The sequence below is a fragment of the Emys orbicularis genome, chromosome 1 (assembly GCF_028017835.1).
Source record: "Emys orbicularis isolate rEmyOrb1 chromosome 1, rEmyOrb1.hap1, whole genome shotgun sequence".
In the NCBI taxonomy this organism is placed as follows: domain Eukaryota; kingdom Metazoa; phylum Chordata; order Testudines; family Emydidae; genus Emys; species Emys orbicularis.
In genome coordinates this window covers 247,873,353-247,895,452 of record NC_088683.1, presented here as the reverse complement: position 1 = coordinate 247,895,452, position 22,100 = coordinate 247,873,353, and the positions used below count along the sequence as shown (strand labels likewise).

Sequence of the window (22,100 nt, the reverse complement as noted above, 5' to 3'; positions counted from 1 at the left end):
CCACACACACACTATTTCCAATTCTCCAAAACTTATGAGTTACTTAAGTTTATCTATGCCAAAGGTCATAGGCCTCAAGCCTCATGCTAACTGCTGAAGCCAATGACTTACAGGATACAAGCCTGTAGGTTCCTTGCATTACTGCTGAATATGATAAAGCAGAATATAATGCAAAGCAGTGACTATAATAGAGATAAGCTGGCCCACTGGGCTACACTCCACTCAATAAAAACGGACTGAACGGGTAATCAGAATGAAACTTATTTACAAGGACAAGAACAAATGCAGTTTTAGAATTCTTTTGTTGTAGTATTCTGAGTTCTAAGAAAGCATAGCTAATAAATAAGCAGTACCCTATGACAGAGAATGCATTTGATAGTCAGTTTACTGTATACCCACTTGGGGTGCCTGTATACTTTCCCATAATGGAAGAACGTATGTGATGAAATTAAAGTTAAAAATATACAGAAGAAAATACTTGTACATAGTGTATATCTGACCTGTGGATTCTCTGCTGCTGGATATTGTTAAGGCACATAGTTTAGTAAGCTTTTTTTAAAATAGGTGAATAAGAATAGTATCTGAAGTTATGTTATCTAGGAGAAAGGTAGGTCAGCAATCCTCATGCTTCAGGGCTTACGTACATCATTTGCCAGAATAAGGAAGAAATTCCCCCCAGGGTACAGTATTGCACAGTGAGGTGGATGTTTCATGCCTTCTTCTGAAGCATGTATCATTAGCCGCCGACTGAGACGGGATATTAAACTAAATGGAACATTGCCATTGCCATACCAGAGGAGACCAATTTCTGTGGACTGTATGAAGGTGCCTGAGTTTTTTTTTTTTTTTTTTTTAAAGACTTAACAGAAAATGAAGTGCTGGCTCTAGGTAGAGGCACTAGGAACTGTAGATATTTGTTAAATTTTCAGCATGTGTAGTCCTAAAATGTCAGTACACATTTTTGAAAATTACACTTCACATTTTTGCTTCCTATACGTCCTTTTAAGTCCCTGCTGCAAAATGAGGTTGTGTTTTTTTTAATGAAAAAATAAGAATGTAGATAAGGATTTAAAAGTGAAAATGCTTTCAAATTCTGTTTTCTATCGTTTTTAGACGCGGCAGCTTGTCACTGTCTGTGATTGCAAGTTATTGGCAAATTCAATACATGGATTAAATGCTGCAAGGCCAGATTATATAGCCTCAAAGGCATCTCCAACCGCTGGAGAGGGGGAACAAGTGATGCTAAGGAATGATCAAGACACTCTTGTGGCAAGATGGACAGGAAGAAATAGCCGATCTTCTCTGCAGGTGGATTGGCATGAAGAGGAATGGGTAGGTTTGCTGAATGGAGGGATGAGGCCTGCTGATGTCATCTCCTTTTTTCCCCTTTCAGTATCCCTTTATTCCCTAGCCCTATGCCCCTTAGCATGTAGCTACTAGCCACCGGTCACCGATATCTACAAGTCTTATTTTGGAGCACAACACTGCATGTGTTAGGTCTGGTCTACACTTAAAATGTAGGCTGACGTAGCTATAGCACTCAGGGGTGTTAAAAATCCACATCCCATGTGCCATAGCTATGCCAACCTATATTTTAAGTGTAGACGCAATTAGGTTGATGAAAGAATGCTTCTCTCGACCTAGTTACTGTAGCTTAGGGAGGTGGGGTTCTGACAGCAATGGAATAATTCCTTCCGTCACTATAAACTGCATCTACACTACGGGGTATGGTGCCTTAGCAATGCCACTGTAGTCCTCATAGGTAGACATGTTTTTAGTTATCCAAAGGGGTCGCTGATAAGTATCTTGAAATGTTCCTTTCATCCTCTCTCTGTCTGCCCTTTGATCAGCAGGAGCAGAAGCAGGCACTGAAAAATTAGTCTGAGTCTCTTGCATAATAGCAGAGTCAGATCAGGTCTACACTGCAGATCTATGTTGGTTTAACTATGTTGCTTAGGGATGTGAAATATCAACACCCCTGAGCAACTAAGTTATACCGATCTAACACCCACACTCCTCTCCCCCCCCCCCCGTGTACACAGTGCTATGTCAATGTCTTCTCCCGTCGACACAGCTACTGCCTCTCGGGGAGGTGGATTAACTACGGCGACAGGAGAACTCTCTCCCGTCGGTGTAGGAGCATCTTCACTTAAGGGAGACACCAAAAACCCTCTAAAATGAACTAAAATAGTCTTTCTGTACCTAAAAATAGCAAGGCTTTAAATTAAGCTCTCTCTAGCCATTTTAAAGCTAGAAGTGAGTGATGGGTCCCATTGGTAAGCTGGGGACTTCCCTTTCCGGTGGTACTAAGTTCCATTTCTAGTTATGCAAGAACACAGGCACTGGAATTTAAAGTAACAATTTTTTAGGGATCGAAAAGCTGTCACTGGCCCAGGACTAAACTTTATCCACTCTGGACCTCGGGCAGGTGTAACTTTTGAGAAGAAAATTCCACATTTGGCTGAAGGAGGAAGAAACATTTTCCCTGTTAGGTTGATGGTTTAAAAAAAAAAGTGCATTTGAAGTTGAAATAATACCTGGGGAGATGGATTAGTGGGCAGATGGCTTAAGAGAGTCAGAATTGTATGACAAATTTATCACACAGCTCTGCAGCTTACCATTTGGATGTCACTTTAACTTATATAGATACATATGGAGTATGTATGTATAAATGCAATGGCAAAGTGCAAACTTTCCTAAGCAATTGTGTCTAGAACCACAGCGGGCAAAGTATCTCTTTTTTGCAAATGTACTTGTCATCTAATGTTGGGATCTTCATAATTTAAAAGGGGATGTTTTTCTTTCAAGGAAAAAGTTTGGTTGAATGTTGACAAAAGTCTGGAGTGCATTATTCAGAGAGTGGACAAACTTCTCCAGAAAGAGCGTTTGCACAGTGATAGCTGTGAAGATGTTTTCCAGTGTGACATCAGCTGTACTAGTAAGAAAGGTAATCGGGATACTCGTGCCTACTGGATAAATCCAAAAGGCTTAGATGAGACCTCATCCTCACCACCATCATCCTCACCACCATCTTCAACCATATCATCCTCTGCATGCCATTCTTACAGAAACACAAGTGCGTATGACAGACCCTGCTTTGCTGTATGTTGGCATATTTCTCAAACCTTTTAATTAATCTTTATGTCAAATTCTACATTTTTTAAATAGACAAGATACCAGACAAAGGGGCCTGGGTGAGTTTGGAGTTGCTAACCTTTGAAGTGAAATTCTGGCCCCACTGAAATCAACGGCAAAACTCCCATTGACTCCAGTGGGATCAGGATTTCACCCTTGGTGTTTTGAGAGCTGAGGTTCCAGATTTCAGATGAATAGAATGAATCTGGAAAGAATCATAGCATGATATACTCAGCATATAGGTCAGGCCGTCACAGTTACGCCAATATCTCATTATTTTTTCTCTTGGCATCAGCTTGTCTGCTGCCTCAGGGCTATTCCAGAATACCTTTTAAAAGATAAAATAAAACATGAAAGTGGCCCATGCACTAATACAACGCTGATGAACAGAGCTGAGCTCCCAGAGTGTGATGCCAAATGAGAGTGCAGGAAAGGTGGAAGGGAAGTACTGCTGGGTGAGAGGTTCCAGAAGAGTGAGCTAAGAACAGACAGGTGCATTGGGTTTTTAAGATGTGTATGATATTTATCCTCATACTGATCTGCTCATCAAGTGAATGAGTATCTCTCAGGTGAATGAGGTGACCTGGTGATGACTGAGGATAACATGCTCTTGTTCCTACTATTTATTTATGAAGGGTAGCAGCGTGCAGTGGACTGAGCACTTGACTAGGAGCCAGGAACTCCTGAATTCTACATCTGGCTCTGCTGCTGATTTGCTGTATGGCCTTGGGCAGGTCACCTATGCTTATTTTTTCAAGTCTGGGTGCCTTAAAGTGAGGCAGTTAAATCTGTACTTAGGTACCTAAGTCAAAGTGATCTGAATTTCAGATGTGCCAAAATTGTAGTTCCCATTGAAGTCAATGAGAATTTGAAAATCAAGCTACTTTGACCTACATAGCTAAATATGCATTTAGGTGCCTACATACAGGCACCTTTGTTGGAACATTTTGGCTGTAATCTCTTCAGGTGTCGTGTCAGTTCACCCATCTGTAAAATGGCAGAATAGGCAAAATGCTTTCAGGGCCCTGGGGGCGGGGGAAGGGCAAAGCACACTTACTAGTGGCCTCTGCAACGCGTTTTGAAAATGTGTAGTGTGCGCTCCCTCTCACCTTTCCACTAGTGCAGTGTTTCCCAAACTTGGGACGCCGCTTGTGTAAGGAAAGCCCCTGGCAGGCCAGGCCGGTTTGTTCACCTGCTGCGTCCGCAGGTTTGGCCGATCGCGGTTCCCACTGGCCGTGGTTCGCTGATCCAGGCCAATGGGAGCTGCTGAAAGCGGCGTGGGCCGAGGGACGTACTGGCCACCGCTTCCAGCAGCTCCCATTGGCCTGGAGCGGCGAACCGCGGCCAGTGGGAGCTGTGATCGGCTGGACCTGCGGACGCGGCAGGTAAACAAACCGGCCTGGCCTGCCAGGGGCTTTCCTTACACAAGCGGCATCCCAAGTTTGGGAAACACTGCACTAGTGCAATTCTCCAGGCACCCTCTACCCCAACAGACTTACTGGCCAGTCGGGGCTGTCAGTAGTGCTAGTAGTACCCCTGCTGCACTCCAGTTGATGGTTTTGTCCCGTTAGGAAGCATGAGGGAAGGAGGGGCTCCTGGCAAGTTTTTCCCCTTCGTCACCAATGTGATTGTCTGGGGCAGTTATAATATAGGGCCCAATCAAACTGCCTTTTCAGTGAGTTAAATGGCAGTTGAATCAGCCTTAAGGTGTAACTGTGAACTTCTCTGTATATTAGCATGTATAAACTGACTGAAAATAATGCATTCAGCTATTTAAAAGTTACTGTTGGTTTGCATGGAAAGGTTGCCTTAAAATTGGCTCAAGCATTTAAGCAAAGTTATGGTAATATGTGGTATCAAAATAATCAATCAGTCGGATTGTATAGTACAAGCATAAAATGTAGGAAAGAAAAGATCATTCTAGTCTATTCTCCTGCTAGTTCAGCTGTAAACTAAATAACACTATCAAAACTATAGGTTCAAATGGTGCCAAATATATTGTAAATAAATAATGCCTTAAGCATGTGAGTGAGAGAAATTCTTAAACTAATCCTACTTTGAAGCTCCATTTTAGGTTTACAAATTTTCTACCCTTGCAAGTTTTCATGATAATCATTTTCATAGAACAGATCAAGCAGTGGTTAGTCTTAGAAAAGGTCATTTGGGTTTTGAACATTTCCATGTTTCATACTCTGTGGTATTTCATGCCTCTTCCTTCCACTATTTTTGCATGCCTGTGACTTCATGTTCATTCCACTATTAATATTTTAGCACAGTAAGAGATGTTAATTTTTAATACAAAAGTTGTTTAGTTTTTAAGTTAACTTTTTAACAGCATATGGTATACAATTGAATGTCTGTTGCATATGATTTGCTGAATGTTCTAAATTGCCGGGTTTTTTTCCGAGAATATCCTATATTTCTGGGTATTTTATATTAATAAGCTATCATATTAGAATTGTTTGAGTATTTTCTTTCTGCTTCAATTATTTGAGCACCAGAACAACAATTACATAAGCTGATATTTGCTTAAATAATATATATGAAGGGAACATGTTGAATGTATTGCTATTAAGATCTATGGATCCAATGTAATTTGTAAATATAACTAAAATAAACGTAGTAGAGAAGACTACTTAGTAGACCTCTCACACTGATTGCTTTATAGCACACAGGAGCTGGAAGGTTGACTCCTTTAACTTATTGATCATATATGTTAAATAGAGAGCATTTTAGTAAAATGTATTGCTCTGTTTTAGAGTGATCTGGTAACAAATGTGTGTGGCAATATATTCTGTTTGTTCACTCATTGAACCTTTCCTGGCCACTTATTGGTTGAAAACAGTAACATGATGAATCAATAAATTTCAATGTGCACACTTGTGCTCAACTCATTAGGTGTCTCATGTTAATAGTGAACAACTTCAGTGTTAACATTCAGAGTACTGAAACCTGAAGTTTTCCAAAACACGTTTTGGATTTTTTATTAAAAGAACTAGGGAGAAGCTGGTGTAGCTGTGGGTGGAATGTGGTCAGACGTCATGGCCATGCAGGCAGATTTATGTCAAAACTGTTTTAGAACAGCCCTTTTCTTTAAAACTGTGCTTACAGCTTTTAATATTGCTTCACCCACTTCTACTCTGGATCTTAACATTCATTTAATATGAAAATGATATTAGATGCATCTCCCTACCTACTGTTTTGTGCAGCAGAAAATATCTGTAGCCATCTGGAACTCTACCCCCATCCTCACCCCAAAACCAAAACAACCTCCTTCCTACAACCTGCTCACTTAAACCACACCATCAAGAATAGCTGAAGTAAATATGCCCTGAAGGTGCATGAATTTGGGCGCTGTTAGACGAGGGAGTACAGCAAGTTCCAGAGTTGTGGGCACTCTGCCAGGAATGCCCTGCCCCTGTCTCCCGGTTGTACAAATCTGTCAATCTGAGTGTTGATCCCAGCTATAAGATTATGAGGAGAGAAGTCGTTTCTGAAGTAGCCTGGACCCCAGCTGTTCCATAGGTCAAAACCAACTACTTGAATTGTACCAGAAATGAATTGGAAGCCACTGCAAATAACGTGCCTGACAGCACTTTGTAGACAACACTATGTCAATGGGAGGGCTTTGCCCATCGACATAGATACCTCCTCTCAGGGAGGTGGATTAACTACGCTGACAGGAGAAACTCTCCCTTTGGCATAGGAGCCTCTTCACATACAGAACTACAGTAGTGCTGTATGTGAAGACAAGCCCTCAGAAGCATAACATTTCCTTGACTGACATGCATCAGAATAGAAATACATACCCTCCTTTCTATAAGTACTTGTGTGGGAAACATTTAATTTATGTAACCATGACCATTGGCTAGAGATTAATAATAATTTGGGATTAAAGAAACCAACCCCCCCCCCCCCAAACAGTTCTAAATTTGGTGAAAGTGGCATAGTAAAGCGCTGTTGAAAGTATTTTCCATGCTTATTCTAAGGGTGAATTGTTGTGAAGGGAAACATTGTCTGAAACGTGAAAGGGGAGACGTATCCAGAAAGCTGAAGAAATATTTTAGAAATAAAATGTTGCAATAGACTCAGATATTCGCTTTAAAAACTGATTTTTTTGCTATGCTAAAATCTTTACTGAATGTTATGCAGGTTTTATTTATCCAAAGTAGTTCTTCTTCGTGTGATTGCTCATGCGTATTCCACAATAGATGTGTGTGTTCACCACGTGCACCAGTGCCGGAAGTTTTTCCCCTAGCAGTACCCATAGGGGAGCGCCCCAGTGACCCCTGGAGTGGCGCCTCCATGGTGCGGTGTAAGGGGAGCTGCGCGCTCCCCCCACCCTCGGTTCCTTCTTGCCGCCAGTGAAGGTGCTTCGGAACTGCTCTGCTCTAGCTTTGCTGTAGGTCGTCCCCAAAACTGCTTGTTCGTTCAGTGTATGGTACCTGTAATTAGTTAATTGTTTAGTTAGTTTAGTTTAGCTAGAGCACCCTGGCTGGGGCATGCCCTGTGCTCCGGGTTTTAAGTCGTGCGACACTTGTAGGCGTTCTATGCCACTAAGTGATCCGCACGTGGACTGTCTACGCTGTTTGGGGGAAACCCATCTCAGCGTTCACTGCAAGATTTGCAAGTCGTTTAAACCTCGGACCAAGAGAGAAAGGGACATTAGGCTCCTGGCTATTCTGATGGAGTCCGCGCTGACCCCAGCTCCAGCACGCTGCTCCGAGTCGGCACCGGGCACTGCGGTGTTGGTGTTTGGCAACCCTTCGGCCTCCTTGACTAGTCGGCACCGCTCCCCGTCCACGGGGCATGCCAAGAAGGCTAGAAAGAGGCCTTCTTCGCCGCAGCACCGGAGTAAACCGGGACAGAAGCTAGACCCATGTCGAGCAGTCCTTGATTCCCACTGGCCACTAGACTTCTGACTCAAGTCGACGGAGTAGCCCGGCCCATTCGGAGCAGCCCTCCCCGGATGTCCAGATGCCCTCGACGCTGGAGGCCCTGCAGGCGGCCCGGGATGTTAAGTCCATGCTGGTACCAGGAGCACCGCCGATGTCGGCCTTGCCCTCCAGAGGCAAGCCGCCGCCGGGATCTTTGCAGTCGCCCCCAGCTCGGTACCGGTCTCAGTCGAGAGAACGTTCCCGCTGCCGTTCACCACCCAGCAACCGTTCAGGGCAAAGTCCACGTGGATCGCCCTTGACGCCCACCAGGCTGTCTGGTTGGGTTCCGTCTGACTGAGACTCTCGGCACCGCTCCGCCTCGAGGAGCGAACACCAATGGGACCGAGGCAGACGTCGCCAAAGGTCCTTTTCTTGGAGGGGTTATCGTAGCCGGTCACGGCATGGATGTCGACATCATTCCCGTTCGGCGTCCCGCTCCAGGACCCCGCCACGGCACTGCCGCTGCAGTCCCGGGTGTCGATCGCCGTCGTCTCACTGTCGCGGGTCCGCCCGCGGGAGCCGATCGCGGAGCAGCTGTTACCGACAGTACCGGTCCTCCACGTCAGGATCGCGGTCCCGTGGTCAGCACTGCTCCCGGCGCCGCGCTCCTCCCGCTCCGGGGACAGCGGCAGGTCGTATGTCAGCCCGGCCTCCCTTCGTAGTTGTCCATCGATGGGCCAGGCTAGCCAGGCTGAACAGCCGGCCTCGTGGCCAGCCCAATGGTACCAGTGGTCACCGTGAGCCTCAGAAGGACCATCGTCCTCTGTCTCCAGACCTCAGAGGAAGGAGTCGGTGGGACGTACATCCTTGGCACCGTGCCCGGAGACCGACCAGGTGGTAGACCCTCCGGTGCCGGTGGACACCCAAAGTAGCGTGCTGGCCTCCTCGCCCTCCCCGGATGAGGCGATTACGGCCCCGCTTCCCTCTGTTCCGCAGGGCCCACCAAAAACTCTTAAAAAGGGTGGCATCAAACCTCCATCTCCAAGCAGAGGAGATGGAGTTGCCCTCGGACTCCCTGTTTAATGTGCTGTCCTCCTTGGCACCGGGCAGGGTGGCCTTGCCTCTCCATGAAGGGGTGGCAAAAATTTCAAATGCCCTGTGGCAAACACCGGCCTCATTGGCCCCCATCTCCAAGAGTGCGGAATGCAAGTATTTTGTACCCACCAAGGGGCATGAATACCAATACACCCACCCTGCTCCTAACTCCCTGGTGGTCAAGGCGGTCAACCACAGGGAACAGCAGGGCCAGCCAGCCCCTACCCTGAAAAATAAAGATTTGTGGAGGCTGGACTCTTTTGGAAGGAAAATTTATTTGTCCTCGAGCTTCCAGTTACGGGTGGCGAACCACCAGGCTCTCCTGGGCTGATATGAGTTCAATCTGTGGGGCTCCCTGCCCAAGTTCGAGGACTCCCTCCAGGAGCGCGGCAGGAAGGAGTTCAAAGTGCTGGTGGAGGAGGGTACAGCGGCTGCCAGGGCAACCCTGCAGGCAGCGTCGGATGCAGCAAGCACGGCCGCAAGGTCCATGGCCTCAGCGGTGTCCATGAGAAGGGTGTTGTGGCTCCTGCTCTCTAGGCCGTCCAGCGAGGCACAGACCTCCCTGCAGGACCTCCCGTTTGACGGCAAAGCTCTGTTTGTGGAACAAACGGATACAAAGCTGCATGGCCTGAAAGACTCCCACATGACTCTCCAGACTCTGGGTCTTTATGTTCCAGCTCCGGCTAAACCTAAATTCAAGCTGCAGCAGACTTCCGCTCAGGCCACCCATCCAAAATATGAGACTGCTTATAAGAAGTCGCGGGACTATGAGGCGCCCACAGAGGCAGTCTCGCCCTGCTCCCCAGCCTGGGTCCTCCAAGGTCAAGCAGGTGGGGAAAAGGCGGTTTTGACGGGATGCCTGGGGGTGCCCTGCCATTTCTCATCAGGAATCTACCCCCAATAAAGCTTCCCTTCTCCAATCGGTTGTGTGCTATCCTCCCGGAGTGATTGCGGCTGACATCGGACCGATGGGTCCTCAACACCATCTCCTGGGCTACACCCTCCAGTTTACTTCCTCCCTGCCCAACCACCGCCCGCCCCCGTCCCTCCTGGGGGACCCCTCGCACGAGGCCCTGCTCGAGCAGGAGGTGGGGTGGCTCCTGGGCCTACGAGCGGTGGAAGCAGTACCCAGGGAGTTCAAAGGCAAGGGGTACTACTCCCGCTATATCCTGAAGGCCAAAGGGGGGCTCAGGCCCATCTTGGACCTGCGAGGCCTAAACCAGTACATGGTGAAGCTCACATTCTGTATGGTCTCCTTGGCTTCCATCATTCCCTCCCTGGATCCCGGGGACTGGTACGCCGCCCTTGATCTGCAGAACGCGTACTTCCACATTCATATATTCTAGGGGCACAGACGCTTCCTCTGTTTCACTGGGGGGAAGGAACACTACCAATTTACAGTCCTCCCATTTGGCCTGTCCACCTTAGGCACCGGCGGGGTCCAGATCTTCCCCTATCTGGATGACTGGTTGGTCAAGGGCAGCTCCTGGTCGCAGGTGTGGGATCACATGGCGCTCCTTCTGTCCAAGTGGGCCTGTTGGTAAACAATACCAAGTCCACGTTAGTCATGGTTCAACGCATAGAGTTCATCGGGGCGGTCCTGGACACCTCGTCGTCCAGAGCCTCCCTCCAACCGGACAGGTTCAAGACCCTGAAGGGACTCATCAACACGGTCACAAGGTTTCCGGTGACAACAGCCAGAGCATGCCTCCAGCTCTTGAGTCATATGTCGGCGTGCACATATGTGGTTGGTCACGCCAGACTCAAGATGAGGCCCCTCCAGCTCTGGTTGGCCTTGGAGTTCTCCCAGGCCAGGGACAGGATGGACAAATTCCTCACGGTACCCGAACCAGTGCTCACCTCCCTACGGTGGTGGTCCTCCTCAGGAAACATGATCCAAGGGGTCCCGTTCAGGGGCAAGGCCCCGTCGCTGGAGCTGGTGTCTGACGCATCAGACCTGGGATGGGGGGGCCCATGTGTGGAACGTTCAGACCCAAGGTCTGTGGTTGGCTCGGGATTTGACCCTCCACATAAACGTCAAGGAACTCAGGGCGGTACGGCTGATGTGCATGGCCTTCTGCTCGCAGCTGGAGGGCCGGGTGGTCAGGGTCCTCACGGACAACACGGCCTCGATGTTCTACATCAACAGGCAAGGCAGGGCCCGATCCTCTGCCCTCTGCCGTGAAGCCCTCAGGCTGTGGGACTTCTGTAGAGCCCACGACATTTCCCTACAGGCCTTCCATCTGCCGGGCACCCGGAACACGCTGGTGGATCGCTTGAGCAGGGACTTCTCCTCTCAGCACGAGTGGTCTCTCCACCCAGAGGTGGTGCACAGACTTTTTCAAGTGTGGGGAACTCCCTAGGTGGACCTGTTCGCGACTCGGCAGAACCGTCGCTGTCCCCAGTTTTGCTCCGGGGGGGGGGGGGGGGGGAGAGGCTGGGACAGGGTGCTATCTCCGATGGCTTCCTCCTGTCCTGGTCAGGCCAGTTTCTCTTGTTCCTGCTGATCAGCAAGGTCCTGGAAAAGATAAAGACGGACAGGGCCCGGGTCCTTCTGATTGCCCCGGCGTGGTCCAGACAGCATTGGTACGGGACCCTCATGGGCCTGGCGGTCGCCCTGCCGTGGCCGTTGCCGTCCCACCCAGACCTGCTCTCCCAGTACCAGGGCCACCTCCTCCACCCCAACCTAGCGGCACTCCACCTCACGGCATGGCTGCTCAATGGTTAGGTAGGGAGGGGAGGACGTGCTCAGAAGGGGTTCAGCGCGTCCTCCTAGAAAGCAGGCAGCCCTCCACGCGCCGAGCCTACTTGGCAAAGTGGTCTTGGTTTTCCAGATGGGCGGATGAGCGGTGCGTTTCCCCGGTGGCTGCCCCGATCCACCTTATCCTGGACTATCTCCTTCACCTTAGAGCCCAGGGCCTGGCACCCTCGTCAGTCAAGGTGCATCTGGCAGCCATATCGGCCTTCCATCCGCCAGTGCAGGACCACACAGTATTCTCCCATGCTATGGCTGGCCAATTCCTTAAGGGATTGGATCACCTCTTCTGTATGTTAGGCCCCCAGTCCCACAGTGGGACCTAAACTTGGTGTTGGCCCGTCTCATGGGGCCCCCATTTGAGCCGCTAGCCACGTGCTCCTGGTCACACCTCTCGTGGAAGGTGGCCTTCCTGGTTGCGATCACGTCGGCTAGGCAGGTCTCGGAGCTCAGGGCCATGACCTCCAAGCCCCCGTACACAGTGTTTCATAAGGATAAGGTCCAGCTCCACCCACACCCCTCTTTCCTCCCGAAGGTGGTCTCCGCCTATCACATGGGTCAGGACATTTTTCTGCCAATCCTCTGCCCCAAGTCCCATGTGTCCAGTGGGGAGTGCCACCTCCACACGCTGGATGTGGGACAGGCTCTGGCTTTCTACGTGGAGCGGACTAAGCCATTCAGAAAGTCCTTGCAACTCTTTCGTTGCCTCAGCCGAGCACATGAAAGGTCGGCCGATCTCCACTCAGCAGCTCTCCACCTGGATCACCTTGTGCATCCATACCTGTTATGACCTGGAGGGAATCCCTCCGCCATAAATTGTGAAGGCACACTTGACTCGGGCGCAGGCCTTGTCAGCTGCCTTTTTGGCCCACGTCCCCATTCAGGACATTTGTAGGGCTGCCATGTGGTCTTCAGTTCACACGTTCACCTCGCACTATGCGATTGTCTCCTAGACCAGGGATGACACCAGGTTCGGCAGAGCTGTGCTCCGTCCCGAGAATTTGTGAACTTCTACCCACCTCCAACAGATATAGCTTGGAATCACCTACTGTGGAATATACATGAGCAATCACTCGAAGAAGAAAAGACAGTTACCTTTTCTGTACCTGGTGTTCTTCGAGATGTGTTGCTCATGTCTATTCCACATCCCGCCCTCCTTCCCCTCTGTCGGAGTTGTCTGGCAAGAAGGAACTGAGGGTGGGGGGAGTGTGCAGCACCCCTTATACCGCTCCATGGAGGTGCCACTCCAGGGGTCGCTGGGGTGCTCCCCTACGGGTACTGCTAGGGGAAAAACTTCCAGCACCGGTGCATGTGGCAAGCATGCACACATATTGTGGAATAGACATGAGCAACACTTCTCGAAGAACACCAGTTACGGAAAAGGTAACAGTCTTTTCTAGCTCAGGTGGTAGTCCCCAGGACTACTATTGAATTTGGTATTCTCCTCTATTATCTGCTTCCTTGACCAATAGTTCCTGATATTAACATGACACAAGTTTCAGTTTTGTTAATCTACTAAACTAATATTGAATATTTCAGGACACGTTGTGACTGGGGTTATTAAACTTTAACTATATTCCTTTCTGAGGGCTCAATCCTCCCATTGAAGGCAGTGCAAAACTCCCACAAGCTTCAGAGTGGAGTATGTTTGGGCCTTTGGTATACGCCCAATACTGGTCAGAGTGAACAGATTTATAAATTGCAAAACACAAACTAAATATTATGAAATAGCAGAGTAGCGATTCTAATTACTGTTGCAGTCTGAGTGCATTAATGTCACTTTCTGTTAAGTGCTCTGGTACTTTAAATTTATTGCTGGTCTTTTGCTGTTCTGTTTTAGCTGCCTTACTGCAAGCTTATTCTACAGTTGCACTGAGCAAGTGGTTCTCAAACTATGGTCCGTGGATTGGTGGTCTACGGAACACTTGCTGATGGTCCACAAACAGCAAGCTGGTCTCATGGTACTGGCTTCTCCACCCTCTTTTCAACTGCCAAATCAAATTTAAAAAGCAGTTAAAAATGCTGATGGGGAAAATAATATTAGGGAAGCAATTTGTGTAGTTGCCACATGGTTATTATGTGATCATGAGTAGGGGGGGAGAGGTGGTCCACATAATCATATTGGGAGGAGAGGTAGTCCATGAGACAATATGTCTGTTAAGTTGTGGTCCACTCTGTGGAAAATGTTTGAGAACCTTGCATTGAGCATTTGAGTTGCTTATGTTGAGACTGTGTTGCTGCTCCTTAATCATGCATGTTGCACCTCCATTTCTGTGCAGATTGCAGCCCCCCTCCTGAAGAGTCCAGCCCAGGTATGTGCGTTTTCCATTCATGGCTTCTGCAAATTGCAATTTTTGTTTGTATTTAACAGTGGAACAAGTGTTTTGCTGATGTGATATCTAATACTGCATTGGAAGGATGTGCAAGGAAAAATGTTATTTTTTCCCAGTCAGTCCCTTTTTACCAAATAAAAACCTGGTAGGAGGAAGACATGGAAGAAGAAATAGCTACAAGTATCGCTTAACTTCTATAAACACATACTGTCTCACCGTGAAATCCGATAGGTTATTATTTCCTAAAGAGAAGTGGAACAGGCTCACTGTAGAGTCTGGTAGCTTTATACGTTGATAGATGAGAAATGTTCAGTGACATTACCTTTAATTTCTCTAGTTGACAAGTTCTAGTAAATTGATTTGAGAAGTGCTAACGTAGGACCTGTTCCAAAGACCATGGAAATCAATTGTAATCTGATTATTGATTTCAATGGACCTTAGATAATGCCGTTTATTGGGTGCTAACTTTAGTATTCTGAATGGGCATTAGGAAATGGAGTAATCTGATTGGATGATAGAGGGTAAGTAATTGCTTTGTGGGTGTGCCACAGCATTGTAGGCCATCGGAAACCTAACTTTCAGAACACAAATTTGAAATAGTTTGATTTCGTTGTCTACCTCTCCTCCTCACAATACCACAGAGTTTATTCACAGTCTCTAAATTATTCTGCTTAAATATGGCCCCTGTCTCATATTAAACTGCTGTGATTTCTGTCTCCTATTGGAGATCAGTTTGAGAGTGGGGCAGAGATTTAATTTCTGAACTGACACAGCAGTCACATCCTCTGGGCCAAATGAAATCTTCAAGAAATTAAGACCACGTCCTTTAAACTGACCCCCAAGCTGATCTAACTTTCATCTCTTTGCACCATAGCTAGAGTATGTAAAAATACTCCTCTGTTATACAGTGTGTATGTGTATCCTTATTCCTTGTTGTTGTCAAGATACAGTGATTTTAATCTTCAAAGTGCAATACAAACAGTAGTAGTAGTGGTAGTATTACTATCTTGTAACACCCCCGTGAGGTAGGTAGATGAGAAGAATCCACTTTTTACAGAGGAATAAATTGAAGCAAATCAGTTCGGGCCATCATGTTGAAAACGGGGTACCTAAACATATGTAACTAAGCCCTTGTCTACACTACAGAGTTAGGTCAATGCAAGGCATCTTACATCGACCTAACTGTGCAAGCATCTACATTAAAATTTCGCTCCAACTAATGTAACTCGCCCATTGCACTGACTTAATAACTCCACCTCCACAAGAGACATAGAGTCAACATCGATGTAGTTAGGTCGACACAGTGTCAGTGTAGATACTGCACAGCTTACATCAAATGTTGCTGGATTTCAGAAGCCATCCCACAATGTCCCACACTAACAGTTCAATTGGTGCACGCGCTCCTGGTGAGGACACGCACCGCCAACACAAGGAGCAAAGTGTAGACGTGCACAAACGATGTAATTATTGCAGTGGCTGGATGCCAACATAAATTAGGTCGAGTTAATTTTGTAGTGTAGACATACCCAATTCAGAAAAGCACTTAAGCATGTACCTAACTCTCATTGAAGTCAGTGGGACTTGAAGGCATGCTTAAATATATTATTGAATACGGATGGACTTGAGCCCTGCTTTGCTGAATCAGGGGCTAAACACTTAGGGTACGTCCAGATCGGTGGGTAGTGATCGATCTATTGGGGATCGATATATCGCTGCGCTCCCGTCGACTCCGGAACTCCACCAGGGCGAGCGGCGGTAGCGGAGTCGACGGGGGAGCCGCTGCCGTCGATCCTGCACCGTGAGGACGGGAGGTAAGTTGAAATAAGATACGTCGACTTCAGCTACGCTATTCCTGTAGCTGAAGTTGTGTATCTTACATCGACCCCCCCCCCCCCGCCTTAGTGTAGACCAGCCCTTAGGTCAGCACCTGAATGAATAATCTGGTTTTCAGAGCTGCTGAGCACCTGCAGCTCTCGCCAGAGTTAAATTACAGCTTCAGGTGCCCAGTACTTTGATATATGACCCTCCCTTTATTGCTGTATTCTTTTTACTGCTGTGGAAAAGGAAGATATAAACTTTAAAAACAAAACACACTCACACAACTTTTCCCCAGTACATCTCTGTGTGTGCACATTAACTTAAATAGACTTTCCAGGGACAAAAGCAATAGCGCTTGCATGCAGTAGTCCCGAGAGGAGCTACTATATGTCTTAATAGGTCATTTCAGTATCTAATTTCTGTGCTCCATTTTCCATCATCACAGCCTCTCAGCTATAGAAGCTCTTTCTCTTCTTCCCTTATGCAGTGTTTTTCTGCATTCTTTTTATCTCATTATTTCCATAGGTTCTTCCCTATGGAAAGCAAAATGTCCCTGGAGGTCTCTCCCATTCAGGCCTTCCTCCTGGCTTCCTAATAGCAATAAGAAAAATAAAGAAGACATATGGAGCCAAATCCTGACATCCTTTACCAAGCAAGACTGCCATTGACTTCCATGGGTACTGTCTCTTAGTAAGGACAATTTGGCCTTCAGTCTGAAGCAACTTTTTAACATAAAATTAGAAACTTTGATAAAAGGGGGGTATTTATAAACAAAATAAACAGATGGCAACTTTGAACTTTTTTGACCAGATCTTCAGCTGCTGTAAATCAGCGTAATTGTCCCTCTCACTTCCCTCCACACCTTCATTTACTTTGAAAGTAATATTGACTTCAGTGGACCTATGATGATTTACCCTAGCTATGGGTTTGCCTGTCACCAGATCGGGCACCTCCCGAGCGCCTCGTTGTGGCCTGGGATCATGCTCATGGGCCTTCTTAGACTCTGCACATCCTTTTTGTCCATTCACAAACCCCTTCTTGGGGTCTGGGTTTATTCAGATAAAATAAACTAAAAAGTAAAACTCAGAACCCCAAAACAAAATCCATCCATGTTACCCTCTTGTTAGGTCATTCCCAGGCCTCTCCTGCTTGTAGTCTCAGTCTCACATCCCAGGAGTCCCTGCTGGAATCTGCTCACTCCTCCTCATCTGTGATCTCCCTGAGCATCTGCACTTCACTGCAGCCTCCTGCTGCTCTTTCTAGGGAAATCACCTTATCCATACCCAGGTGTGGCCCCCTAATAATCAGAATTGGTTGGCCCCAACCCTCCAGCCCTTCAGGGGCAAGCCATCCTGTTAATTGTCCCATAGAGTATGTATTGCCATTAAAGTGTTCTGGTGATTTCATAAAATGTAAGAGCAGAGCTCAAGTGGATTTGTTGTCACAACAGAATTAAAGTACCTGACAGTGTTTCAAAATCTTTTATTTGTTTTATAGAATATATAGTTCCAACAATAAAATCCTGTTAAGAATATTGTTAAAGAAAACACAAACAAAAACCCGATTGAGGAAAGTGTATATATGAGTACTATAGACAATTTATTTTAAAACTGCCAGTGGATGTCCAATCCTGATGTGAATCTGTCAGTTACTATTCTTTTCCTCTTTGTTTATAGTCAGTTGCTGCTGCTGCTGTCAGATTTCTTTGATTTACATGTGTGGCATCTCTCCTCTCAGATTAGAGGGAAAAGCAATGTCACACTTTAAATGACGAGATTTGAATTTCAGTATTGATGTTCCAAACCATAAATAAAATATACCAATAGAGGAAAGGTTAGTGCAGTCCCACAGAGCCACAACAGCTTACGTTACATAACAGCTGAACCTTGGAAAATAATCCAAGAATTGCATTATCTTTCTGAATTCTGTTTTTATAATGCTACTGATTTACAGTTTGATTAAAACGGGTATCCATGTTTTTTTTTAATGGATTTGTTGACAAAGACATATAATAATTTTGAATTTTAACTCCCTCTGGATTATTTAGAAAGTTAAATATTGCCATGTGTTGGAATGGCTACATTCTAGAAGATATTTTCCATTCTTTTTATCCTTTTATACAAAGCTCTTTAAAGCAAATAATGAGAAATAATTTCTTTAAAATAATCTGTATTTTGCTTTCTGAGGGTTCATAGTTCCAGATTAGGGCATTTGATTATTTTACAAAAACTGTATAATAGAGAATAAAAGACAAGCTGTAATTCTTTCAGTTAGCTCTTCTGAGCTCTTCTGAGCTACTAAAGTAAGGTACTGTAATTATATGCAGTGGAACAGAGACAAATAACTTTCCTTAATTTAGTTTATTAGATTATCTATCTGTCTACTGCATAGGACAGAGGTTTTAAAAGCACAGTAATGCTGGACTTGTCATTTATGATGTTTCTGTTAGCAAGTTCTCATAACTTCCCTCTTTGGATGGTTATCAAGGAAAATTGTATTGTTGTTGGCTCTTAACCATAGACTTCAATTGAAGTCCTGAACAGCTTCCTGTCAGAGGCCTGAAGTGATCCTGTTTTTGCATGATTATGATCTGTACATCACCTTGTATGGTGTGGCCAGCTAGTCTGGTGGTGGTATGACTTCCATTTTTGGACTGTACTGTATGTTGAAAATAAAACTGATTTAAATAGCAGTTTTCCCTTTTTAAATTCCTATTTTAAAAAAGACCAAAAGCAGAACACCTTTCTACCCTGTCTTGTACTATGGAAAAAGTTTCGACACAGTGTCTGATTAACTTTTTTCACAGAATGATGAAAGTGGGCTTAAAAAACTGGAGGATGATTAAGATGGGGGCGGGGGGGCGGGAAGGAAGTAGAATAATGAAAAACTGAACTACTGGAGCTTTTTATGGTACATGAGTATTAGAGAGGTAGGGTGGTGCAATGGTTAGGGTACTAGCATAGGAATCTGGAAACTTAGGTTCAGTTCCCTGCTCTGTCACTGGCTTCATGGGTGACCTTAGGGAAATCACTTAGTCTTGCTGCAAAATGGGGATAATAGGATTTCCCTACATCACAGGGGTGTTATGAGGATAAATACATTGACGATTGTGAGGTGCTCAGATGCTGTGGTGCTGGGGGCCATGTAAGAACCACACAAGGATAAAATAGATTTAGGAGAAGCCTTTTTGACACCAAGGGGCAGAAGAAATTTAGTAGCAATTAGCTATACTGTGTATCTGTTACAGAATACAATTCGGCTTTCTTTCCTCCTATCTTCCTCCCCTTGAATAGTGCTTTATAAATCAGTTAGTCTGCTGCCTGCTCTCTGTAGGCAAATATGGCAGCTATTGTATGCTCAAGAATATCCACCACCCCAGCCTTACCCAGGAGAGCCTTCTTTATTGTTCTGTTGTAATAACAATTCTTTTAAGCACATTACAGTATGGTGCTGAATAGCACTGGAAATAAATGGGCCAGCCAGGAAAAATAAGCTGCTGTTAGACTATGCTAAATACCTATTATCAGTAGTGTTCAACTTTAAATTGAGCCAGAAAGTTTCTTAGGACAATGGCTTTAACACATTTTTCTTTTTCAAAATAAAAGTATTTAAAATGTCTTTTTAATTTTTTTTAACCAGGTGAATGGAGTGAGGCTCTTTACCCCTTACTGACAACGCTCACGGACTGTGTAGCCATGATGAGTGACAAGGCAAAGAAAGCTATGGTCTTTTTGTTAATGCAAGATAGCGCTCCTACAATAGCTCTGTGCCTGAGCCTTCAATATCGCAGGGATGTTGTCTTCTGCCAAACTGTAAGCAAGAAAGTTGCCTGATATGATTACAGTTAGACTTGTGGTGGGTTTTTTAAGAGTCTGAGAGATTAGTGTGGTTAGAACTGATAATCTTTTATACTTACCGTCTTAACAGCAGTGTAGAAATCAAAGGCAGCCTCCCCTCTTGTGCACCGTGCTGTTCGGATATAGCCATAGGAAAAATAGTACTGCATATGGGTATCTACCAATAAAATGAATTGTCTGCCATCTCTGTCCTGTATATTCATTTTAAAATTATGCTAATTTAGTAGAGTTGTCGATTAACCACAGTTAATTCATGCGGTTAATTTAAAAAAAGTAATCGTGATTAAAAAAATTTATTGCGATTAATTGCAATTTTAAACGCACTGTTAAACAATAGAATACCAATTTAAATTTATTAAATATTTTGATGTTTTTCTACATTTTCAAATATATTGTATTCTGTATTGTCATTGAAATCAAAGTGTATATTATTTTTATTACAAATATTTGCACTGTAAAATGATAAACAAAAGAAATAGTATTTTTCAATTCACCTCATACAAGTACTGTAGTGCAATCTCTTTGTCGTGAAAATGCAATTTACAAATGTAGATTTTTTTCTTACATAACTGCACTCAAAAACAAAACAACGTAAAACTTCAGAGCCTACAAGTCCACTCAGTCCTACTTCTTGGTCAGCCAATTGCTAAGACAAACAAGTTTGTTTACATTTAAAGGCGATAATGCTGCCCTCTTCTTATTTACAATGTCACCAGAAAGTGAGAACAGGCATTTGCATGGCACTTTTGTAGCTGGCATTGCAAGGTATTCACATGCCCGATATGCTAAATATTCATATGCCCCTTCATGCTTCGGCCGCCATTCCAGAGGACATGTTCCATGCTGATGACGCTCATTTAAAAAAAAAATGCGTTAATTAAATTTGTGACTGAACTTCTTGGGGGGAGAATTGTATGTCCCCTGCTCTGTTTTACCCGCATTCTGCCATATATTTCATGTTATAGTAGTCTCGGATGATGACCCAGCACATGTTGTTCATTTTAAGAACACTTTCACTGCAGATTTGACAAAACACAAAGAAGGTACCAATGTGAGATTTCTAAAGATAGCTACAGCACTCGACACAGGGTTTAAGACTCTGAAGTGCCTTGCAAAATCTGAGAGGGACGAGATATGGAGCATGCTTTCAGAAGTCTTAAAAGAGCAACACTCCGATGTGGAAACTACAGAACCCGAACCACCAAAAAAGAAAATCAACCTTCTGCTGGTGGCGTCTGACTCAGATAATGAAAATGAATATGCGTCGGTCCACACTGCTTTGGATGGTTATCGAGCAGAACCCGTGATCAGCATGGACGCATGTCCCCTGGAATGGTGGTTGAAGCATGAAGGGACATATGAATCTTTAGCGCATCTGGCACATAAATATCTTGCGACGCTGGCTACAACAGTGCCATGAGAACGCCTGTTCTCACTTTCCGGTAACATTATAACAAGAAGCGGGCAATATTATCTCCTGCAAATGTAAATAAACTTGTTTGTCTAAGCAATTGGCTGAACAAGATGTAGGACTGAGTGGACTTGCAGACTCTAAAAATTTTACATTGTTTTATTTTTGAATGCAGTTATTTTTTGTACTTAATTCTACATTTGTAAGTTCAACTTTAATGATAAAGTGATTGCACTACAGTACTTGTATTAGGTGAATTGAAAAATACTATTTCTTTTGTTTCTTTACAGTGCAAATACTTTTAATAAAAAATAAATATAAAGTGAGCACTGTACACTTTGTCTTCTGTTTTGTAATTGAAATCAATATATTTGAAAATGTAGAAAACATCCAAAAATATTTAAATAAATGGTATTCTATTATTATTTAACAGTGCGATTAATCCCGATTAATTTTTTTAATTGCTTGACAGCCCTATAATTAAGGCAATAACACTGCTGCGTAAAAAGCAAACAAACAGAAGCGGCGGAGGGAGAAGAAAATATGATCAGCAAAACATTTCTCCCTGACCTGCAATAGATTATTGCCTGCATCAAGTGCAAAACTGACAAATATTATTTTTAATATGTTACTTAAAGCAGGGCTCCAAAATGTATCAGATACCAGTGGAAGGATTTGAGGAGGAGGGAACCAACAACGTCTAAGGCTATGTCTATGCCGTAGTCGAAGGTGTAATTTGAAGTTTGCGTAGGCATACATGCACTACCTAGCTAGCACAGCTAAACATAGTAGTGACGTCATGGCTGCATGGGCTATTAC

General features: G+C 45.0%; 1 protein-coding gene across 8 annotated transcripts in view; it reads left to right on the top strand.

Annotated features, from left to right (window-relative positions):
* Positions 1–22,100, top strand: part of INPP4A (inositol polyphosphate-4-phosphatase type I A) — a 75,489-nt gene that overhangs the window by 33,905 nt on the left and 19,484 nt on the right. For 5 of the 8 annotated variants that reach the window (XM_065402263.1, XM_065402279.1, XM_065402270.1 and 2 more), the window contains 4 exons: positions 1,114–1,332; positions 2,809–2,947; positions 14,142–14,174; positions 19,653–19,825. In XM_065402263.1, coding sequence (XP_065258335.1) covers positions 1,114–1,332; positions 2,809–2,947; positions 14,142–14,174; positions 19,653–19,825 — 564 coding nt within the window. Of the gene's footprint in view, positions 1–1,113; positions 1,333–2,808; positions 3,077–14,141; positions 14,175–19,652; positions 19,826–22,100 lie in introns of all 8 variants that reach the window. The other 3 variants (XM_065402230.1, XM_065402238.1, XM_065402284.1) reach the window with 2 other exon arrangements.